This window comes from Acinonyx jubatus, chromosome B2, assembly GCF_027475565.1.
Source record: "Acinonyx jubatus isolate Ajub_Pintada_27869175 chromosome B2, VMU_Ajub_asm_v1.0, whole genome shotgun sequence".
NCBI classification, from domain to species: Eukaryota; Metazoa; Chordata; class Mammalia; order Carnivora; family Felidae; genus Acinonyx; species Acinonyx jubatus.
The window spans coordinates 51,158,522-51,180,699 of NC_069385.1; the positions used below are offsets into that span (position 1 = coordinate 51,158,522).

At 35.9% G+C, this 22,178-nt stretch overlaps 1 protein-coding gene across 4 annotated transcripts in view; it reads left to right on the top strand.

Moving 5' to 3' along the window:
- REV3L (REV3 like, DNA directed polymerase zeta catalytic subunit) overlaps positions 1-22,178 on the top strand; it is a 174,140-nt gene that overhangs the window by 138,037 nt on the left and 13,925 nt on the right. For 2 of the 4 annotated variants that reach the window (XM_027057077.2, XM_027057078.2), the window contains exons 22-26: positions 3,474-3,615; positions 5,516-5,760; positions 6,983-7,091; positions 8,912-9,118; positions 17,912-18,021. In XM_027057077.2, coding sequence (XP_026912878.2) covers positions 3,474-3,615; positions 5,516-5,760; positions 6,983-7,091; positions 8,912-9,118; positions 17,912-18,021 — 813 coding nt within the window. Of the gene's footprint in view, positions 1-3,473; positions 3,616-5,515; positions 5,761-6,982; positions 7,092-8,331; positions 8,459-8,911; positions 9,119-17,911; positions 18,022-22,178 lie in introns of those variants that run through there. The other 2 variants (XR_003419422.2, XM_053222364.1) reach the window with 2 other exon arrangements.

Genomic DNA, 22,178 nt, shown 5'->3' on the forward strand with positions numbered 1-22,178 from the left:
CCCACAGAGTGAGTGGATGAAAAATCCTACCTCCCAGCTTACCCCTGGGGAGAGAAAGAGATACATGCATCCAGTGCCCCAACTCCTCCACAGCTACACAAAGAACTTCCATCTGTCTTTCTAGTCTTAGAGCTCTGACAAGTAGGGCATGGTCCAGCTGGCCAGAGGAGAACAAAGATAGTGGTTTGGACTAGCAGGTAACATAACTCCCCCTTCTCAGCACAGTGGATGAACAGAAACCACAGCTGCCTGCTTCTTCCTGGGAAGGGGAAGAGTTGGTAGAGTTCCTCAGAATCTCTGGCAGGGATGATTGGACTATAAGGCTAGTCCATGAAGACTGGGAGAAATGCCTGCTTTGTCTAATGTTGGACATAAAGAGTCAAGGAAAATGAAGAATCAGGCAAAGATGCTCCAAACAAAGGAAGAAAATAAATTTCCAGAAGCTGACCATAATGAAACAGAGCTATATGGTTTACCTGACAGATGTCAAAATAGCAGTCATAAAGATGCTCACCAAGGTCAAGAGAACAGTACATGAACAAAGTAAGAATTTTATCAGAGATAGAAAATATTTAAAAGTACTAAAGAGAAATCATGGAACTGAAGAACACAGTAACTGAACTGAAAACTTTATTAGAGGGGTCCAACAGTAGACCAGACTAAGCAGAAAAAAGAATCTGGGAACTCAGCTGGTCATTGACCATCCATGACCACAGAACGCATGAGTCATTAGATCTATTTTGTTTTATTTTAAAGGGACTGACTGAATCCACATATAATGTGTTATCTCAGATTCACATTTGCCAAATCTGTATTATTGAAGGATTACCTTAATAATGTGAAACAAAATATATTAAAATGTGATACATTTTTTTTGCCTATAAACTAGTAATAACTTAAAAAATTATAATCCCCAATATTGACAGAGATGCAAGAAAACAAGCACTTTATCATCTCTAGTTTGAATGTAAATTATTAAAACCCTCTGGAAAGTAGTGTGAGACTAATATTAAAAACAAAATCAGGGTTCCTGGGTGGCTCAGTCTGTTGATCCTGATTTTGGCTCAGGCCATGATCCAAGGTTGTGGGATCAAGTCCTGCATTGGGCTGAGCATGAAGCCCACTTAAGATTATCTCTCCCTCTTCTGCCCCTCTCCCCTGCTTGTGCATGCTCTGTCCCTCCTTCTCTCCCTCAAATAAAAACTTTAAAAAATTTAAAAACTAAATCATAGCAGACCTTTGACCATATTTAGGCATTTATTTTAAGGAAATATTTCAGCATCTGTACAAAGACTCAACTGTAAAGATATTCATTATAGCATTGCTTATAGTAATAAAAGATACTCAAAACCAAGCCACTAAATTATAAATGATGTAATAGTCATGTAAGGTAAATATCATAAACTCGTATAATAGTCAATAGCTATAAAATACATAAATGTGGGGAAACAGTCACAATATATTAGGTTAGAAATACAAGTTATAGAATAGTATTTCTGTTTATTTTATTTAAAAATTGAATAATTATATAAAGTTTTTAAGATAGGTTTTTGTTATTTCTTTTTAGCTGTTATTCAGATACAATTCACATACCATATAATTCACCCATTTAAAGTGTACATACAGTTAGGGGTGGTGAGTGACTCAGTTGGTTAAGCACCCAACTCTTGGTCTCAGCTCAGGTCTTGATATCAGGGTTTTGAGTTCAAGCCACATGTTGGGCTCTGTGCTGGGCGTGAAGCCTATTTATGAATAGACAGATAGATAGATAGATAGATAGTACAGTTAGATGCTGTTCGTATATTCAGTTGTGCAACCATTACCACAATAAATCTTAATATTTGCATTATTCCAAAAAGAAACCCTGCATCTCCTAGCCATCACCCTCCAGTCTTCCCTTCTCTACCCCCACCCCTACTAATCTACTTACTGTCTCCATAGATTTGCCTATTTTGGACATTTCTTAGCAATGGAATCATATGATGTGTTGCCTTTTGTGACTGACTGCTTTCAGTTTATGTTGTCCAGATTAATTCATATTGTAGCATGTGTCAGTACTTCATTTCCTTTTGTTGCCAAGTAATAATTCCATTGTATGAGTGTATACCACATTTTATTTATTCATCACTTGATGTATACTTGGGTTATTTCCACTTTTTGGCTATGAATAGTGCTGTTAAGAACATTCATGTACAAGTTTTTGTGTAGATGTATGTTTTCATTCCTCTTGGATATATACTAAGGAGTGGAATTGGTGAATTACATGGTAACTCTATGTTTAACAATTTGAGGAATTTCCAGACCATTTGCCAATGCAACTGCGCTATTTTACATCTAGTTTTTCTACATGTATGAATCATGTATCATGACTTTTAAAACTTTATTGAACAGTTATGACTATTCTAAAAGATATACTTAAAGGTTGCAATATATTTGAACCTTAATCATTAAATGAATAAATTTTATTCTTTAAAACTTCTGTTTATGGCTTTGGGGGAAGGTTTATTGTTGTTATTTGTTTTCTTAACAAAAAAGGTAAGGAAGGAGCACCTGGCTGGCTCAGTCGGTAGAGCATGTGACTCTTAACCTTGGGGTTGTTAGTTTGAGCCCCACGTTGGGCTTGGAGTCTATTTAATTAAAAAAAACATGTTAGGGTAAAGAGTTTAATTTTTGTAAAGGTTTAAGTCAAAGAACAGAATATTAGTATTTTCATAGAAAATACTGATTTGACATATTTACCCCATGTATAACCTCACTAAAGCTATTTTCCTAACTCACCAAATTATTGTATTTTTTCCCATTAACAGACAATGCATGCTGTTAGACTGGTAGTTACGGTGATATCCCAAAGCCTTCACATTCTTTTTTTTTTAATTATTTTTTAATGTTTTTATTTATTTTTGAGAGAGAGCACAAGTGGGGAAGGTGCACAGAGAGAGGGAGACACAGAAACTGAAGCAGGCTCCAGGCTCTGAGCTGTCAGCACAGAGCCCTATGCAGGGCTCAAACTCAGAAACCACGAAATCATGACCTGAGCCAACGTTGGACACTTAACCGACTGAGCCACCCAGGCACCGCCCCAGCCTTCATGTTCTTTAAGAACGTATATGTGATAAATTATAATTGTGTAATTATTGCATCAGCAGCAGTGGCATCTAAGAGAGAATGTTAATTTTTTATAACAGAAATAGAGCAACATCAAGCAAAATACTGAAAATAATTATCCTTAATCTTACCACCTTATCGCAAGTACTATTTTAAACTTTGATATTTTCACTAGGTTTTATGCCCTTGAAATATATGAAATTTTCTAATGTTTAACTCCTTTACATATTTTGCTAAAGACTCACACCATGACTCCCTCCTTAAATCCTCATTTTTAATGTGTAGGTTTTGGCAAGAATTAAAACAGTACTAGTTTCAAGTGTCCAAATTTTTTCCTAATGTTCATAGCATGGATTCTCTTTTAACAGATGGAAAATGGTTGATCACTACATTAGCCGTGTCCGTGGAAATCTCCAAATGTTAGAACAGCTGGACTTGATTGGGAAAACCAGTGAAATGGCTAGACTCTTTGGCATTCAGTTTTTACATGTACTCACAAGGGGTTCACAGGTAGGAAATCAGTTCTCCCTATATACCACGAAAGTTATGTGTGAGTGATAACTTGTGAGATGTTTGAGGTGATTTGATATTTTGAACTTTCTATGTGGTACGAACTAATATATAGCTGGTTAATCATATCTTGTAATTTATTTTCTGGAAAAGCTTTAATTTCACTTAACAGTTCCACTTTTTATTTTCTCTCCATACCAACTTTCTGGCCACTGCTAAGTTTTTTATGCTGTTGAAAAACTCAGTGGCTGTGTCTGTGAGAATATTTTTGCCTGAATAATATCAGTGTCATCAGGTATGCCTTCAAAGTCCCCTTAAAACTAGGGAAGCATCAAAGAAAGTCAGCCTCTCTTTTGTTTTATATTCCTAATTTCAACGTCTCCTATTTCCCAACAAATAAGGTTTGTTTTTTTTTAAAGTTTATTAATTTTGAGAGAGAGAGAGAGAAAATCTCAAGCAAGCTCTGTGCTGCCAGCACAGAGCCCAATGCAGGGCTTAAACTCACAAACCCATGAGGTCATGATCTAAGCTGAAATCCAGAGTCAAACACTTAACCGACTGAGCCACCCAGGCGCCCCACAAATAAGTTTAATATAAAAATAAAGAAGAGGATTTGGGAATCAATATAAGTGGCTGTATCACTTTTTTAAGAAGTTAAAAATAGGATCATAAAGTCATTTAATTCGTATCTTTTTAATTAATTTCCCAGGGATATGAGAGATTTCGTCAGATGCATCACCCAAAAGGATTTCATGCATTCATTCAACAAATATTGATTTGAATACCTTTAGTGTGTTAAATAAGCACTGTGCTAGACATCAGGGATACTACATTAACTCACTTAGGTTCCTTAACCCCACAGAGCTCTAATTTGGCGTGTTTATTAATAAACAAGTATGTTTATGGGGCGCCTGACTGACCGACTTCGGCTGAGGTCATGATCTCACAGCTTGTGAGTTTGAGCCCCGCATTGCGCTTTGCACTGACAGCTCAGAGCCTGGATGGAGCCTGCTTTGGATTTTGTATCTCTGTCTTTCTCTCTCTGCCCCTCCCTGACTTGCACTGTGTCTGTCTGTCTGTCTGTCTGTCTCTCTCTCTCTCTGTCTCCCTCAAAAATAAAATAAACATTAAAAATATAAAATAAACATGTTTGTTTAGTTAACTGTATTGCTTAATTTTTTAATTTATATCCCCCCCACAAGTTTTTAATTTATATCCCTCCACAAGTTTTAAAAACAATTTGAAAAGGCAAAGATACCTTAAAACCACATGAGAACATTTCTGTGATCCATGCTGGTTCTTGTGAGTGCTTTCTTTTTCTAATACTCCAAACTATCTGTTTATTGGTGGATGTTATAAACAGTAATTGCTTGATTCAGTTTTGTGAGGGACCAGTATTAATCTGACTACTGTTCAGTTCTGGAATCCTTGTGTTTCCTTCCTTCTCGGAAAATTGGAGTAACTTGAGATTTATCCATCTCAAGTCTCCCGACTTTCACTCTCTAACTTTCTCAAATCTGTCAAAGACCACTGGCCAACTTTTCAAATGAAATTGTTAAACTATACAGTCTTTCCTGTATCTGTTTATTATTAAATAGATGTATTTAAATATAAGAAGAAATCTAATTGTGTCTCTTTCCAAAATTGACTTATAAGATATTTAATGTATTTTACAGTTTTTATATAAGTTATAGGAATACAAGAAAAGGATTTATGAATGCCTTCTCTGGCACCTGAAAGCTGACTAAGTAACCTATATTATATAACTGCATTGTAAGAAAGCAGCCTTCTTCTGAAGAGCAAAACATCCCCTTAAATAATTATCAGATGTTCAGAGACCAATATATTTTTATTTAAACTGTTTCTTCTTTTCTTCCTACTTCCACCTCTCTGCCTGCAGTACCGTGTGGAATCAATGATGTTGCGTATTGCCAAACCAATGAACTATATTCCTGTGACACCTAGTGTTCAGCAAAGATCCCAAATGAGAGCCCCTCAGTGTGTTCCCCTAATTATGGAGCCTGAATCCCGCTTCTACAGCAATTCTGTTCTCGTTTTGGATTTCCAGTCACTATATCCTTCGATTGTGATTGCATATAACTACTGCTTTTCCACCTGCCTTGGCCATGTGGAGAACTTGGGAAAGTAAGTTTTTTTTTTTTTTTCATATTTATAATTATGTTGTGCTTGTACTTCTTACTAAAATTAGACTTTTTTTGAGTGTCTCTTTGCATTTGAGACTGTCCTTTTGAGCAAGGTGGATGGGCTGTAGCATAGCTAATTCATTCTTTGTTGTTACCATACTAATTGACCTGGATTTGGGTAACTGTATGACTAATTCAGCATCATGAATGGATGATTCATATGAAGAAGACTATGAATAGATCAGTCTTGCAGCTCATTTGTTTCATTCTCTGTGTATATCTATGCATGCTCTCTCTCTCTTTTTTTTTTTTTTTTTTTTTTGAGAGAGAGAAAGTGTGAGCAGGGGAGTGGCAGAGAGAGAGAGAGAGAGGAGAGAGAGAGAGACTCTTAAGCAGGCTCCACACTTAGTGCAGAGCCCGACACGGGGCTGAATCTCACCACCATGAGATCACCACCTGAGCAAAAATCATGCTTAACTGACTGAGCCAGCCAGACGCCCCCTGTGGTCTCTTCAAATGAGAGTTAAATTTAATTTGTTGATATAAATCACTTTTCAGTGGAACAGTTTAAGGATTATGATCTTCTGTCTCCAGCTATCGCCTCTTCTTGACTTTTCTTAAAATAGTCTATGATTTTTTTAAGTTAAATTGTTAAATGTTAGGTTTTATATATTCATGTCAACTGAATTGTATACTGAATGAGAATAACATTTTTAATACTCAAAGGAGTGTGTATTTTTCTCATATAAGAAATAGTCTTCATTTATAATGATTATTGTATGTGTAAAACCAAGCATTGTAGTGTTAACCTAGAGTATACTCATTCCTTTCTAGAAAGCATTTGTGGAAATTATATTGGTAATCCTGTCTTTTTATTAAGAACAGAATTTGGAAAAGTTATTTATAATCTTTTTATTTAAGGCTTAAAATTTTTCTTTAAGGAACTTAGTGTAAGGTGATCATATGTTGAGTTGAAATCTGGTATTTCAATATAGATTACCCATAAATTTTAGGATAATGCCATTTAAGAAATGTTTCTTTTAATAATTTGTGAAAATTTGAAGAACTGCTATTTGGTAATTAAATAACGATATTGCTAAGTAAATAAATTCATGCTTAGATATTTGAAAATGAATTTCTAATGGAATCAGATTCCTAAAATTGTCTAGTATCGCTATTCTATGATTTGAGAAGTATTTGCTTAATGTTTTCTTTCTTAATAGGTATGATGAGTTCAAATTTGGCTGTACCTCTCTAAGAGTACCTCCAGATTTACTTTACCAAATTAGGCATGATATCACAGTGTCCCCCAATGGAATAGCTTTTGTCAAGGTAATACTCTCTTATAAGTGAAAGGTATCGACTGTGGCTTAACCTTTGGAGAGCTAATGGTTTAGATGCTGTTGGCATATAATACAAAGAAAAAAGCCCAAGTCTGCTTGAATATCTTATCTTAAAAAGTAAAGATTATAGGAATTTTCTAAGAAATTATTTTTAAAAACCAGTTGTCTTATTTTGCATGAATTTAGATTTAAAGTCTTTTGTTAGATTTTAGTTTTTAATAAAATACTGAAAGAAATGTGCATATGTGCCTTCTGACCTCTATTAGAATCTGAGACTAGCTAATTGACGATCACAACAATGTTAAAAGATTTGAATTGCTCTAATATGTAAATTCTAATTGCCCTACAGTATTTTAAAGTAAGACTGCCTTAGAAATGATACTCTAATATATTTATTGATTGCATTTTTAAGATACCCAAACCAGTAATAGGATCTCTTTTCTTCTAGCCCTAATCTCCCCATAAAAGAGACAAAGAAGAGCCTCATAAATGAATAAATTAAAGACAAATAGAGGAGAGATTCTAGGAGAAGAGTATATTGCCTCTTTTATGCCAACTTCATTCCTTTTTTGTTCTATTTCCTTAGCAGTGAGTCTGTATTAGAATCACGGTACAGTAGGGTGGTTGATGGTAGCATGGACCCCACAAGCCCTCAGATTCATTCTGGTGTACTTAGCAAAAGTAGCATCATTTTCTACCAGTAAGAGGATGCTGTGTTTAAAGAGTACCCAAATATTAGCTATTTAGATAGGAGGAAGATTCTCACCAGAGACTGACATACTCCTCTTTGAAAAATATTACCTCTTTAACATAACATATATTACATCTTAACAAAAACATTGTGACTGCTTCATAAGGTACACAGAATGAATTAGAGGTTAGAATATGTTTTCGTTGTCACATATGTAGCAGCTTGTTATATATGATCTCCCTTTAACAGCATTTTTAAAACTTGCATCTACATTTTGACCCAGTATGTAAAGCTTAATAAAACTAAGATTTTTTAATATTCAGGAGTGTGATTATCCTATACCTAAGGTTTTAATTGTTCAGTCCGACATGCATTACCTTGCACGTGTCTGTGAATCATCTTCAAAGTTAATACTGTTTTGTGGTTTTCATTCCTACTGGAGTTCTCATAAATTCTCCCTAGTCTTGATTAATACAAATGATTTTTTTTTTTTGGCATCAACAAATTTTATCACCTCACTATTCATCCCCTCTTCCAGATTGCTAATAAATATAGGCCGGAGGGGATGGCTTAGTGGTCTAAGCATCAGATTTGAAATACCTAGAGTCCCTGGAACTGCAGGTTTGAATGTCAGCAGAGTCAACCCAGCTCATCATTCTTCCAAGGTAGATAAATGGAGTTCCATGCAGATTACTGTGTGGGGTCATTAGGATGAGATCTTTAAAAACTGAGGTTTGTTATGAGTGATACAAATCCCGTGTGTCTTTCTGAAAGAGTGGGGGTTTGGATCAAAGTTTTGGACAAAATTTCCCTCTGAACTTGTTGTATGATCTCTTATGCGCTAGCTTGACATCCTCCTTTCTGGAGGTCTCTGAACTCACATAATAGTGCTACGTTAGATTTATAAACATTATAGGAACTTTTAGGAAAAAAAGTGCTCTTCAAAAGAAGGAAAATGTGATGATTTTGTATTGATGGCCACTGGCCCTGTGGCCACTCAATTGTTAGTATGTTTCAGTTCATGACAGTTGGCCATTGTTATACTTTGTACTTCCTTCTTAATTATCTAAATCTATAACTATTAAGGGATTTTAAATATTCTTTTTTCTTTACAATAGCCTTCAGTAAGAAAGGGTGTGCTACCAAGAATGCTTGAAGAAATTTTGAAGACTAGACTCATGGTGAAGCAGTCCATGAAGGCTTACAAGCAGGACAGAGCCCTTTCACGAATGCTCGATGCACGTCAGCTAGGACTTAAGCTTATAGCAAATGTCACATTTGGCTATACAGCTGCAAATTTTTCTGGGAGAATGCCATGCATTGAGGTAAGTCATAGAAATCTGTAGTTTTTTCAAGATACTAAAGCAGCATTAAATGAATATCTGTTCATTAAAGTATTTTGTTTTATTTTAAAACTTTAAAGATTTTCATTTCCGTGACATAAGATCAGCTTTTCTCAAACTGGAACTTGTGTACATAAAAAAATCTTCTGAGTTTTGGGCTTTTCTCTATGAGAACTCTTTATCATACATCTATTTCTACATAGCTCGATGAGCATACTGTAGCAAACTATTATCATGAGATTTTAGTGCTGCATTTATAGCAGTGTTTACAACAACCTTGGTACTGAATAATTCCTTTTAATGTGTTGACAAATCTGATGTTAGGTTGGCTTCTCCGAATGTCAGAATGACCAAACATTCCATGTTTACTAATGTACCAATAGATGTAAAACAAAACCTTTCTTTTGCCGAGGTAGTTGCAATTGAAAGATACTTTTCATAGAATAAGGCTAATTTCTTGCTACTCACTAAATTAGGGTGTAAATTTAACATGAATACAATATAGTGTGACAGAGTAATGCAATAACTTACTAGTGATTGAGAAAAGAACAGAGTAGTATTATTTTATTGGTGCTCTTTTTATGCCAGATGAAAGCTAGAACATTGCAGTATACCATGTTAGTAGTTCAGGAAGGGAAAAGCAGTGGAAGGATAAAGTCCCACATAGCCCACAATAGGCAGAATAAACTTCAAAAACTTGTGCAAGGGACTTTCAATTTCAGGTCCAGCATATAAGAAACTCAGAGGAGCCACTCTCTCCCCACAAGTAAAAAGCTGAACATGCCAAAAAATCAACCATTCTGAGATCTGTCAGAAGTGAGGTCACAGGGCAAAGCACTACCCCCAAAATTGAAAAGACCCAACAGGTAAATACAAAGAAGCACAGCTCACAAGAGCAGAAACCTCTGCAGGAACCAGTGCTTGAGGTAGGGAAACATCAACTGATGAATTGCTGGAAGTTCAGTGTGGACAAATCTGAGAGACTAAGACTCCAAGGGACCTAGTCATCAGGGCCCCCACACTTTTGTGATTTTTACCTCTAGGAGCTCAACCAAGTTCTCACAAGTTTTCTCTCACACAAGAAAAATTCCCTTGTGCTTCTGACACGGAGAGAGGAAAGGAACCATTTTGAAATACACCAGAGCATCCTGTTCTTAACAAGGTCTGCCTTCAGGAGAAACTTTAACTGGAGCCTAACCCGCTAGCGTTCTGTCAGAGCCTAACTGACCTGAGAGAAGGGAAATACCCAGCTCCGAGTGCTCTGGCCTTCCATGTGGAGGAAGGGAAATACTCCAGCCTCTTCTAGCCATCCTGTCCCACCAAAGGTGGGGAAAAAGACTGAGAAGCACATGTAAAGTACATAGTCCAGAGGTACAGTTTCACTGAAAGACTAAGTCTTACTCCTAGAACTATAGAAGACTTCCCCTCCCCCCGCACAGATTACCACCGTATTACTAAAGGCCTATTTCTAGCAATTCCTTTTTACTTGATACTTCATGTCTAGCTGTCAAAAAAAAAAAAAAAATTACAAGACATATCTAAAGTAAAAGACACAGTTTGAAGAGACAGAGCAAGCATCAGAACCAAACTTAGATGTGGCAGAGATGTTGGAATTATTAGACTGCAAATTTAAAACAACTATGATTAAGGTGCAAAGAGCTCTAATGGATAAAGTACACAGCATGCAAGAACAGATGGGCAATGTAAGCAGAGAGATGCAGATTCTAAGAAAGAACAAAAAAGAAATGCTAAAGATGAAAAACACTTGAACAGAAATGAAGAATGCCTTTGATGGGCTTATTAGCAGACTAGACATGGCTGAAAAAAGAATCTCTGAATTTGAAGAAATCTCAACCCAAACTGCTAAAACTGAGAAGCAATGAGAAAACAGACTAAAAAAAAAAAAAGAACAGAATATTCTAAAACTGGGACAACTACAGAAGTTATAACATACATGTAGTAGGGATTCCAGAAGGAGAAGAAAGAAAGGAAGGAACAGAAAAATATTTCAAACAATAGTGACTGACAATGTCCCCCAAATTAGTGTCAGACACCAAACCACAGATCCAGGAAGTTCAAAGAACACCAAACAGTGTAAAAAAATAAACCTAGGGATATCATTTTCAGACTACAGAAAATCAGTAAAAAATGTTAGATCCTGAAAGAAGATGGGGGTCAGGGATAACTTACCTATGCAGAAACAAAGATAAGAATTACATCCAGCTTTTCCTCTGAAACCATGCAAGCAAGAAGAGAATGGAGTGAAATATTTAAAGTGTTGAGAGGAGAAAGTACTCCAACCTGGAATTCTGTACCCTGAAAAATTACTGTTCAGAAGCAAAGGAGAAATGAAGACTTTCTCAGACAAACAAAAATTGAGGGAATTTGTGGCAGCAGAACTGCCTTGCAAGAAATGTTGTAAGAAGCTCTTTAGAAAGAAGGAAAATAATATAGGTCAGAAACTCAGATCTACATAAAGAACAAAAGATCCTCAGAGAAGGAATAAGTGAAGGTAAAGTAAAATAAATACTTTTATTTCTCTTATTCCCTTTTTCTTTTTTTTTTTAAGCTTATTTGAGAGAGAGAAGGGTAGGGGCAGAGAGAGAAGGAAAGGGAGAATCCCAAACAGGCTCCACACTGTCAGTGCAGAGCCTGACATGGGGCTTGATCTCACAAACTGTAAGATCATGACCTCAACCAAAAAAAAGAGTTGGACATTCAGCCGGCTGAGGCACCCCTGTTTTTCTTATTTTTAATTGATCTAACAGATAACAATTTGTTCAAAATGATAATAGCAACAATGAATTGGATTAGGTATATATATATGCATATGCTTATGTATAAGTAAAATGAGTGACAGAAATGACATAAAGGCTGGAAGTAATTAGAATTATTTCATCATTATGAAGTACTTGCCCTGCTGTGAAGTGGTATAGTGGTATTTCACAGTGGTATATTGAAAGTAAATGTATTCTTGCAAAATCTAAGGCAACCACTTTTACAAAAAATAAAAAGAAATATGATTGATGTGTAAGAAAAGAGAAAAATGGAATCCTATCAAATAGAACCACAAGAGGAAGAAAAAGAGAAGAAAACAAAAATAGGAACAAAAAACAAGGGCAACAAACAGGAAAAAATAAGCAAAATCAGTAAGAATGTAGTTGAACTCAGCAGGACAACCAAATGAATATAGTGGGCATTTATATATAGACTACTTCATTCAACACCAGAGAATGCATTCTTCTCAAGCTTGCATGGAACATGCACCAAGACGGATCTCATTCTGGGTCATAAAACACACCTTAACAAATTTGAAAGAATATGAATCGTATAATGTCTGCTCTCAAATCATGTTGCAGTTGATAGGCTAGATATCAATAACAGAAAGACAGCTGGAAAATCCCCAAATGCCTAGAGACATTCTAAAAGAAATTTTAAAATATTTTGAACTAAATGAAAACACAATTATCACAACTGGTGGAAATCAGCAAAATCAGGCGTACAGTGAAATTTTTATAATATTGAATCCATTATTAGAAAAAAAAAAAAGAAAGATCTAAAACTAATCCTCTAAGCTTCCACCTTAGGAAACTAGAAAATAAATATAAATTAAAAGTGAACTGAAAAAAAGTAATAATAAAAATTAGAAATCAGTGGAATTAAAAACAAATTGAGAAAAATCAAAGAACCCAAAAGCTAGGTTTTCTTAAAGAATAATAAAATCAGTAAGCCTTTAGCCAGCCTAAGAAAAAAAAAGAAAGAAGACACAAATTACTAATATTAGAAATAAAAGAGGAGACATCACTTCAGGCCCCATAGGACATTAAGAAGATAATAAAAGAATACTATGTACACAAATTTGATAACCTAGATGCAATGAACCAATTATTTAAAGGACATAATCTGCCAAAACTCACACAGGAAGAAATAGCCTGAATAGGCTTTATCTATTAAAGAAATTGAATCAGTAATTAATAACCTCCAAAATAGAAGGCACCAGGCCCAGATGGGTTCCCTGGTAAGTAAATTCTACCAAACATTTATGGAAAAAATTATACCAATTCTCTACAATCTCTTTCAAAAAATACAAGCAGAGGAAATACTTTCTAAGTCATTCTGTGAGGCCAGCATAATTGTAATACCGAAACCAGGAAAAGACATTACAAGAAACTACACACCAATCTCTCTCATGAACGTAGATGCAAAATTTTTCAACAAATATTAGCAATTCAAATCCAACAATATATAAAAACAATTACACACCACAACCAAGTGGGATTTATCCCAGGCATGCAAGGCTGGTTTAACCTTTGAAAATCAATTAGTGAGATCCATCACATCACATGCAGGGAAAAGCCACATGATCTTAACAATAGATGCAGAAAGAGCATTTGACAGAATCCAATATCCATTCATCATAAAAAGCCCTCTGTAAACTAGGAAGAGGGGAACTTTCTCAGCTTCATAAAGAATATCTACAAAAAAACCTACAGCTAATACCATACTTAGCTATGAAAAACTTGAAGCTTCCCTACTAAGATCAGGTACAAGGCAAGGATGACCCCTCTCACCACTGCTTTTCAACATCATAGAAGAACTGGAAGTTCTAGCTAATGCAGTAAGACAAGTAAAGGGCATAAAAAATACACAGATTGCAGGGCACCTGGGTGGCTTAGTGGTTGGGCAACCAACTTCGGCTCAGGTCATGATCTCACAATTCGTGAGTTCAAGCCCCGCATCGGGCTCTGTGCTGCCAGCTCGGAGCCTGGAGCCTGCTTCGGTTTCTGTGTCTCCCTCTCTCTCTCTGCCTCTCCCCCACTCGCACTCTGTCTCTCAGAAATGAATAAACGTTAAAAAAAAATTTAAAAAAAAATACACAGATTGGGAAGAAAGAAATAAAACTGTCTTTGTTACATATGACATAATCCTCTATATAGAAAATCCAAAAGAATTAGCAGAAAATCTCCTAGAACTAATAAGCAGTTATAGCAGGGTTGCAGGATGCAGGTTTAATACACAGAAGTCAGTCGCTTTCCTATATACCAGCAATGAACAAATGAAATTTGAAATTAAAACTGTATCACTATTTATATTAGCACCCCACAAAATGAAATATTTGTTATAAATCTAACAAAGTATGTATAAGATCTGTATGAGGAAAACTGTACAGCTGTTGAAAGAAATGAAAAAGCTAAATAAATGGAAAGATATTCCATGTTGATAGATAAGAAGACTCAGTATTGTCAAGATGTCAGTTCATCCCAGGGCACCTGGGTGGCTCAGTCGGTGAAGCATCCAACTTCGGCTCAGGTCATGATCTCGCGGTTCATGAGTTCCAGCCCTGCATTGGGCTCTGTACTGACAGCCTGGAGCCTGCGTCAGATTCTGTCTCCCTCTCTCTAACCCTCGTCTGCTTGCGCGCGCGCGCGCACTCTCTCTCTCTCAGTAATAAATAATAAACATTAAAAATTAAAAAAAAATTCAGTTCATCCCAAATTGATGTATAGATTGAATGCAATCCTAGTCAAAATCCCAGCAAGTTACTTTGTGGATATTAACAAACTGATCTTAAAGTTTATGTGAAAGGTAAAAGACCTAGAAAAACAATACAATTTTGAAGAGTAAACTCAGAGAACTGACAGTACCTGACTTTAAGCCTTACTGTAAAGCTACAGTAATCAAGGTAGTGTAGTATTGGCCAAAGAATAGACAAATGTATTAGGTGAAACAGAATAGAGGTTACAGAAATAGACCCACGTAAATATAGTTAATTGATCTTTAACAGAGGAGCAAAGGCAATACAATGGAGAAAAGTAGAAGATAGTCTTTTCAATAAATGGTGCTGAGATAACTGGATATCCACAAGCAAAATAAGTGAATCTAGACACAGACCTTACACCCTTCACAAAAATTAACTCAAATTGGATCACAGACATAACTATAAAACACAAAAGTATAAAACTCCTAGAAGATAACATAGGAAAAAATCTAGATGACCTTGAATTTGGTAATGGCTTTTTACTTGGCAACACTAGAAGCATGATTTATAAAAGAAAGAAAGAATTGATAAGCTGGACCTCATTAAAATAATTTTCAGCTCTGCAAAAGACAGTCAAGGGTGAAAAGACAAGCCACAGACTTGGAGAATGCAGGGATTAAGGGCACTGACCCTCCCCACAGAGTTGAAAATCCACATATAACTTTTGACTCCCCAAAACTTAACTATAAATAGTCTACTATTGATTAGTAGCCTTACTGATAACATGAACAATTAACACATATTTTGTATGTTGTGTATATTATATGCTGTATTCTTACAATTAAGTTAGAGAAAAGAAAATGTTACTAAAATCATAAGAGAAAACACATTTACAATACTATACTGTATTTATTGAAAAAATCCACATATAAGTGGACCCATACAATTCAAACCTGTATCATTCCAGATGATTTTCTTTGTGCATTCATCTGTCAGTGGCCACTTTGGTTGCTTCCATGTCTTAGCTATTGTAAATAATGCTGCAGTGAACATAGTGGTGTATATATCTTTTACAGTTCGTGTTTTCATTTCCTTCAGTTATATACCCAGTAGTGGAATGGCTGGATCATAATGGTATTTCTATTTTTAATTTTTTGACGAACTTCCATATTGTTTTCCATGTTAGTTGCACCAATTTGCACTCCCACCAGTGGTGCACGAGAGTTCCCTTTATTCCTCATTCTTACTAACACTCTACTTATTTTTAGAAATTTTGTACTTAAATATTTTTCTTATTATGACTTTTCAGGATCCCAACCATTGCCTAAACTGTAAAACCAGTTCCTTTCCTCTTTTTAAATCTAATCTCTTAGCCCTATAATGGAGTAATGTTCAAATTAGGAACCATGGCACAAAGTAGTAGAATCACTTTTAATTTAATTATCACTCCTTCCTTCTTCCATCTCCCACCACTAAATCCTTCACAATGCAAGGTCTTCGGGACAGCTGCAAGAGTTCTCTTTAAGAACAAGAGTTCTGTTCTTCCAGGTGTAACTTAAATGGGCCAGAGTAGGTAACAGGAGGCAGACATTTAGGGTCAGTATGTGTATTTATTCATATGTGCGTAGCTTAAAAGCATATTTGATTCTGACACTAGATGGTTTACCCTTCCAGCTATTTGCCATCACATATTTTTAAAGTTTATCTTGTTTTGAAAGTGGCAACAGATGACAAATTGACCATTTTATTCAAATATGAGTTTCAATTAGATAACATGACTTTTTTTAATGTGTCAGGATATATATAGTTTACATTCTCAAGGTTTTCTGATATACTAAAGGTCTCAATAGAATTCATGGTTCTTAATTTAAACCCAATAAGTTTCTGCTACCAGTTTAAATCTATTCCTTTGTTCATTTAACATTTCCTTTGTAAAGCAACTATAAAGAGCCTTTTAAACACTTATTCAATCCTACATTTAGTTCAGGTGATTCAAATTTTACAGTAAAAAGAGAAAGATCATTATAACTTGTTGGCTTCTTAATACAAAGAAAAAGTGCATAATTCTTACTTTAAAATTTTAAAAGGAATGCTCCATTTATGCCAAATGGAAGTTTTCCCCAGCTCTTAGTTTTAATGAGTTTAGTAAATGGAGGCACCTGGCTGGCTCAGTCTGTAGAGGATGTGACCCTTGATCTTGGGGTTGTGAGTTCGAGCCCCACGTTGGATGTAGCGATCACTTAACATATATATAAAGCAAGCAATAGTCCTATGCTGGTCTCCTTAATTTACTTAACTATAAAATATAATTAGCTTGTTGTATTTGTCAAGATCTATCATCTTTTTGTTTTGTCATTATGTCATGATCTTTGTTTAAACTCACTAATCACCAATGAAACTGTCCTTGTTAGGAGAGCCTTGTTGGCTCAGTTGGTAGAGCATGCAACTCTTGATCTGGAGGTCACGAGTTCAAGTCCCATGTTGAATGGAGACATTACTAAAAAAAAAAAAAAAAAAGTATTCTTGTTAGACATATCTGTGTACTTGATTTAAATTGAACACTTATATTTTCCATCATAGAATTATACATTTTTCATTATATTCTGTATTATCTAAAAATTATGTATAGCCAATCACTAGGATTGAAGTTCACCATTAACTTTAATGATATTAAAAGAAATTATCCTAATACTCCAATAGAAAAATTTTGAAAGATATACACACACATACTCATACACATACACAGTGTAATTTCCTTCTGAATTGGTTATAAAAGCATATATGAGGGGCACCTGGGTGGTGATCTCACGGGTTGTGAGTTTGAGCCCTGTGTCTGGCTCTGTGCTGACAGTGCAGAGCCTACCTGGTTCCCCTGCCTCCCTCTCTCTCTGCCCTTCCCTCACTAGTTTGTGTGCTCTCTCTCTCTCCTCAAAAATAAACATTTTTGGGGAAAAAAAAAAAACATATATGAAAGTCCTTGAATAAACCAGACTTATTCTTCCAGGAATCAGATGTAACTGTATACCTTGTATAAAGTATAATCCATTGTACTTACTGATACACTCACAGGTGAGTCTATATATCGATTGATTCCTTTCTTTATATTCTTCACCTCATTTTCTTCATGAGTACTTGTAGAAAGAACTATGACACTAATGACTGTTTTCTTTTTTACGTTCTTTTCTCCTTGTTTCATATTTAGAAATAGTAGTGAAAATTAAGTATTATATGTTAAAGTCTACTGATATATACTAAGCTGTGTTAAGAAATTACTTCCAATGTGTTTGTACCAACAGGTTGGTGATAGTATTGTTCACAAAGCCAGAGAGACCTTGGAACGAGCTATTAAACTGGTGAATGATACCAAGAAATGGGGTGCCAGGGTTGTATATGGAGATACTGACAGGTGATTAACTTCCTACTTTATAGTTGTCTTTTTGCATCTCTTCAGATATTCATTTCAGTGTTTGAAATGGCTTAAGGGTAATCCTTCCTAAAAACAGAGTTCTACTTAAGTCTTCCTCAGTCCTTATGATCTTGTGATCAGAAGTAGCACAAGTCCTGAATTACCAGATATGATCTTAAGAGACAGAAATTTTAAGTGTCCTGAGCCACAGACTTGTGGAGATTCCCATGGCATGCCTGCAGGTAGCAAAGTAGATAGTGATCTGCAAAAAACTGTATACACAGGGGTCTAGTCTAATCTTTTTAAAAAACAATAGCTCTTAATGTAAATGATTCTTCATATAGCTTCAGCTCTGTGAATTTAAATACATATCTTAACTTTGGAAGATATCTGCCAAAGCTATGAGTGGTTAACTTTCCTTGGCCCAAAATATTTTTGACCTTCTACAAAAAGTGCATGTAGGCAGATACAATTTTCCATTTGATTCCAGAGGGCTCACAGACTTCCTGAAGTCCATCATCCATGGGCTGACAAAGAATAGGACTGCCTCTGGGTCCTGAATTAATAACCTCAGCTTGGTTGCCTGCCTTGGTATTTTTTTAGGGCCCAGTTATTGATGTAACATCTTATTTGTATGACTTCATAAATTCTTCTAGATTATAAGTATTATGCAGATTTCTTAGAGTCTGATATTTTTCATATTGAAGGCTTAGATTCACAGTGTGATCATGCTTAGAGCACTTGCCTCAGGACCTCTGATGACTTTACAGCCCAATGAAGCTGTAGGACATAATGCTTCTAATCATTAAAAATAGCTTCTAGGTAATCTTTGAAGAGCACTTAATCTTCTCCAGTTCTTTAATGCACGTATAATCAGCATAATCATATTAATGCTGAATGAGACTTGCCTCATACAGCAGCTGTTTCATTACTAACAGGTGGGTATACTTTCAAGTTATCCAGGGCCCAGCTATCCATAGTGTCTACTGTTCTCCATCAAAAGCGACTCTTCAGCTTGACTTTAGTATTTCACTGCTCTGTAAAACCACTTCTGCTGAGTAGTCTAGCAAAATAAAAGTTACTAGAACATGGTTTTGTACCTTGTTAGCAGAGCTCCTTGCAAAAAATTTAGGGAAGAGGAAAAAGTTAAACATTGAATTGTTGAGTTTAATTCAGGGTCATACATGTCATGGTTGATGACAAACACAATCAGAAGTTGGCATGGTTCTCATTGTAGTTATCTTTGTTTAGCATATAAGATCTTTAAGAATTCAAACCAAAAAAACAGACGCACAGAATGTCAGAACTGAAAGACAGCTTTGGTGCTATTTAGGTCAGCAGTTTTCACACTGCTGGAGGGAACCCTTAGAAGCATATTCTTATGTGCTGCTTAAAAGCACATTTCCCTAAGATAAGAAACTTGTCTAAGATCACCTGACTAGTCAGCATTGGAGCCATAAATTAGTACTCAGTGTTTTTTGATTCCTAGCTGGTACTGTCTCATTACATCAGAATTCACAGGTATTTTATGATTCCAATCAAAGAATTTGCAATATTATTAGAACTTTTGCTCTCCATTCACTAATTCATTCAACAAATGATAATTGAAATATACTCTATGAGGGCAGTTCATTCTTGAGCATGCATTATCAATGGTAACAGTATCACCCTAACCCGGTACAAATTGGTTCTCAGGGAGTAAAACCACTTAGATAGTACAATGGATTTTTGGCCCTACAAAGTTCAACCACCCAACAATATTTTATTTCTTAATAATTACTTTCTCTTATTAAATTTACTTTTGGGGCACCTGGGTGGCTCAGTCAGTTAAGCATCTGACTTTGGCTCAGGTCGTGATCTCATAGTTTGTGGGTTTGAGCCCATGTCAGGTTCTATGCTGACAGTGCAGAGCCTGGAGCCTGCTTCAAGTTCTGTGTCTCCCTCTCTCTTTGCCCCTCTCCTGCTCACTCACGCGCTCTCTCTCTCTCTCTCTCTCTCTCTCTCTCAAAAATAAAACATTAAAAAAATCTTAAGTTAAAAAAATTTTTTTAAATAAAAATAAATTTTAACTTTTTTGAGAGAACAATAATGATAAAAGATTGAGAAATACTGCTTTAGGGATAATAGATAATGCTTGGTGAAGTGAAAAAGTTCTTAACTGAGAGTGAGGAGATCTGGATTTGCTTTCTAGCTATACATCTAGTCGGTGCATGGCCATTAACAAGTCTTTTAGCCTCTCTGAGGCTCAGTTGCCTCATGATCAGAATAAAGGAAATCTGATAGATGATGGTGAATGATCATTGCCTCCCTCCGATTTCAAGACTGCTGATTTTATGAATCTTGGGATCTAGCTAAGGGCAATCAGTTACCAAAGCATCAAAATTACTGTTACAGAAAGATGTTTCTGTCTCTAAAGCAGTTATGCATTATTGTCCATTTAGAAAGTATAATAAACACACTATTTCTTTTTTCAATTAAATGATATTTTTTATTAAAATATAACTGGGAGTGCTTGGGTGGCTCAGTTGGTTAAGCATCTGGCCCTTTTTTTTTCGCCCCCACATTTGTTCAGTTTTGAGAGACGGAGCATAAGTTGGGGAGGGGCAGAGAGAGAGAGGGAAACAGAATCTGAAGCAGGCTCTAGGCTGTGAGCTGTCAGCACAGAGCCCGACGCAGGGCTTGAACACACAAACCGTGAGATCATGACCTGACCCAAAGTCAGATGCTTAACGGACTGAGCCGCCCAGGCACGCCAGGTGTCTGACTCTTGATTACAGCTCAGGTCATGGTCTCATGGTTCATGAGTTCAAGCCCATGTTGGGCTCAAGCCCCACATCATACTACACACTGACAGTGCAGAACCTACTTGAGGTTCTCTTTTCCTCTCTCTGCTCCTTTCCTACTCATGTACTCTTGCTGTCTCAAAAATAAACTTTAAAAAATAAAATTGACATACAGTATTGTTTCAGGTATATAATACAGTGATATGACCATTATATACATTACAAAATGCTCACCATGATAAGTATAGCTACCAGCTATCACCATACAAAGTTATAATATTACTGACAAGTGGTTTAAACAGTTATTTTATAGAAGAGTGGGTCTCAGTCATATTTACTACACCCTAGTGGAATATGACCTACTCCCATCAGTTATAGGAATTCTCTATAGTAGTGCTAATAGCTCTTATATAGAGTGGCAGCAAAAGAGTGGTGTGGAGCTAGAATCCGAATCTCTAGAAAAATTCACCTGAGTATAATTGAGAAAGGCTTTCTAGGTTGTTCTAATATCCCCACTCACGCCCTACTATGTGAAAATCACACTCTGTATGTGTGCTTGGATCTCTCAACCCAAAGATGATTGTTACTTAACTAGATTAAAAGCACCAGTGACAGACAAACTTATTTTAAAACAGTCTTTCTCTTTTTTGTAGGACAGTCACCTCCATTATGTTAAGTGATCAAAAGTTTCCATTAATCTGGGCCAGCAGTCTTGAAGCTTAGCTCCAAATAAAACTGGCCAAAGCAACATAGATGGACTCAAACCCACTAACTACTGGGTAAAATCTCATATATGTAGCCTATAATAATATTTTTTAAGATATCAACTTCATTGAGGTATAATTTTTAACAAAACACATAATTTAAAAAAATGTAATGTTTGTTTTTGAGAGAGAGACACACACAGACAATGTGAGCAGGGGAGGGGCGGAGAGAGAGAAGGAGACACAGAATCCCAGCAGGCTCCAGGTTCTGAGCTGTCAGCACAGAGCCTGCCATGGGGCTCAAACCCACAAGCCTTGAGATCATGACCTGAGCCCAAGTCAGACATTTAACTGGCTGAGCCACTCAGGCACCCCAGAAATCCTTCCGTCTTGACCTGTGTATACTGCTGGTGGAATTGTACATCAGAAATTTCTTTCTGGAATTCAGTTTGACAGTATCTTTCAAAAAATATTTTTAGAGTATACATTTACCCAGAAATTTCACTGATAGAAATTTGTTCTAAGGATACAACCAGAGGTGTGCCAAATTATTATATGTGAAATATTAGCAAAAAAATTTTAAGTAACCTAAATTTCCAGTGATTGAGGTTTGGTTAAATTATGATACATCTATACATTGAAATACAGTACAACTGTTAAAATAATGTAA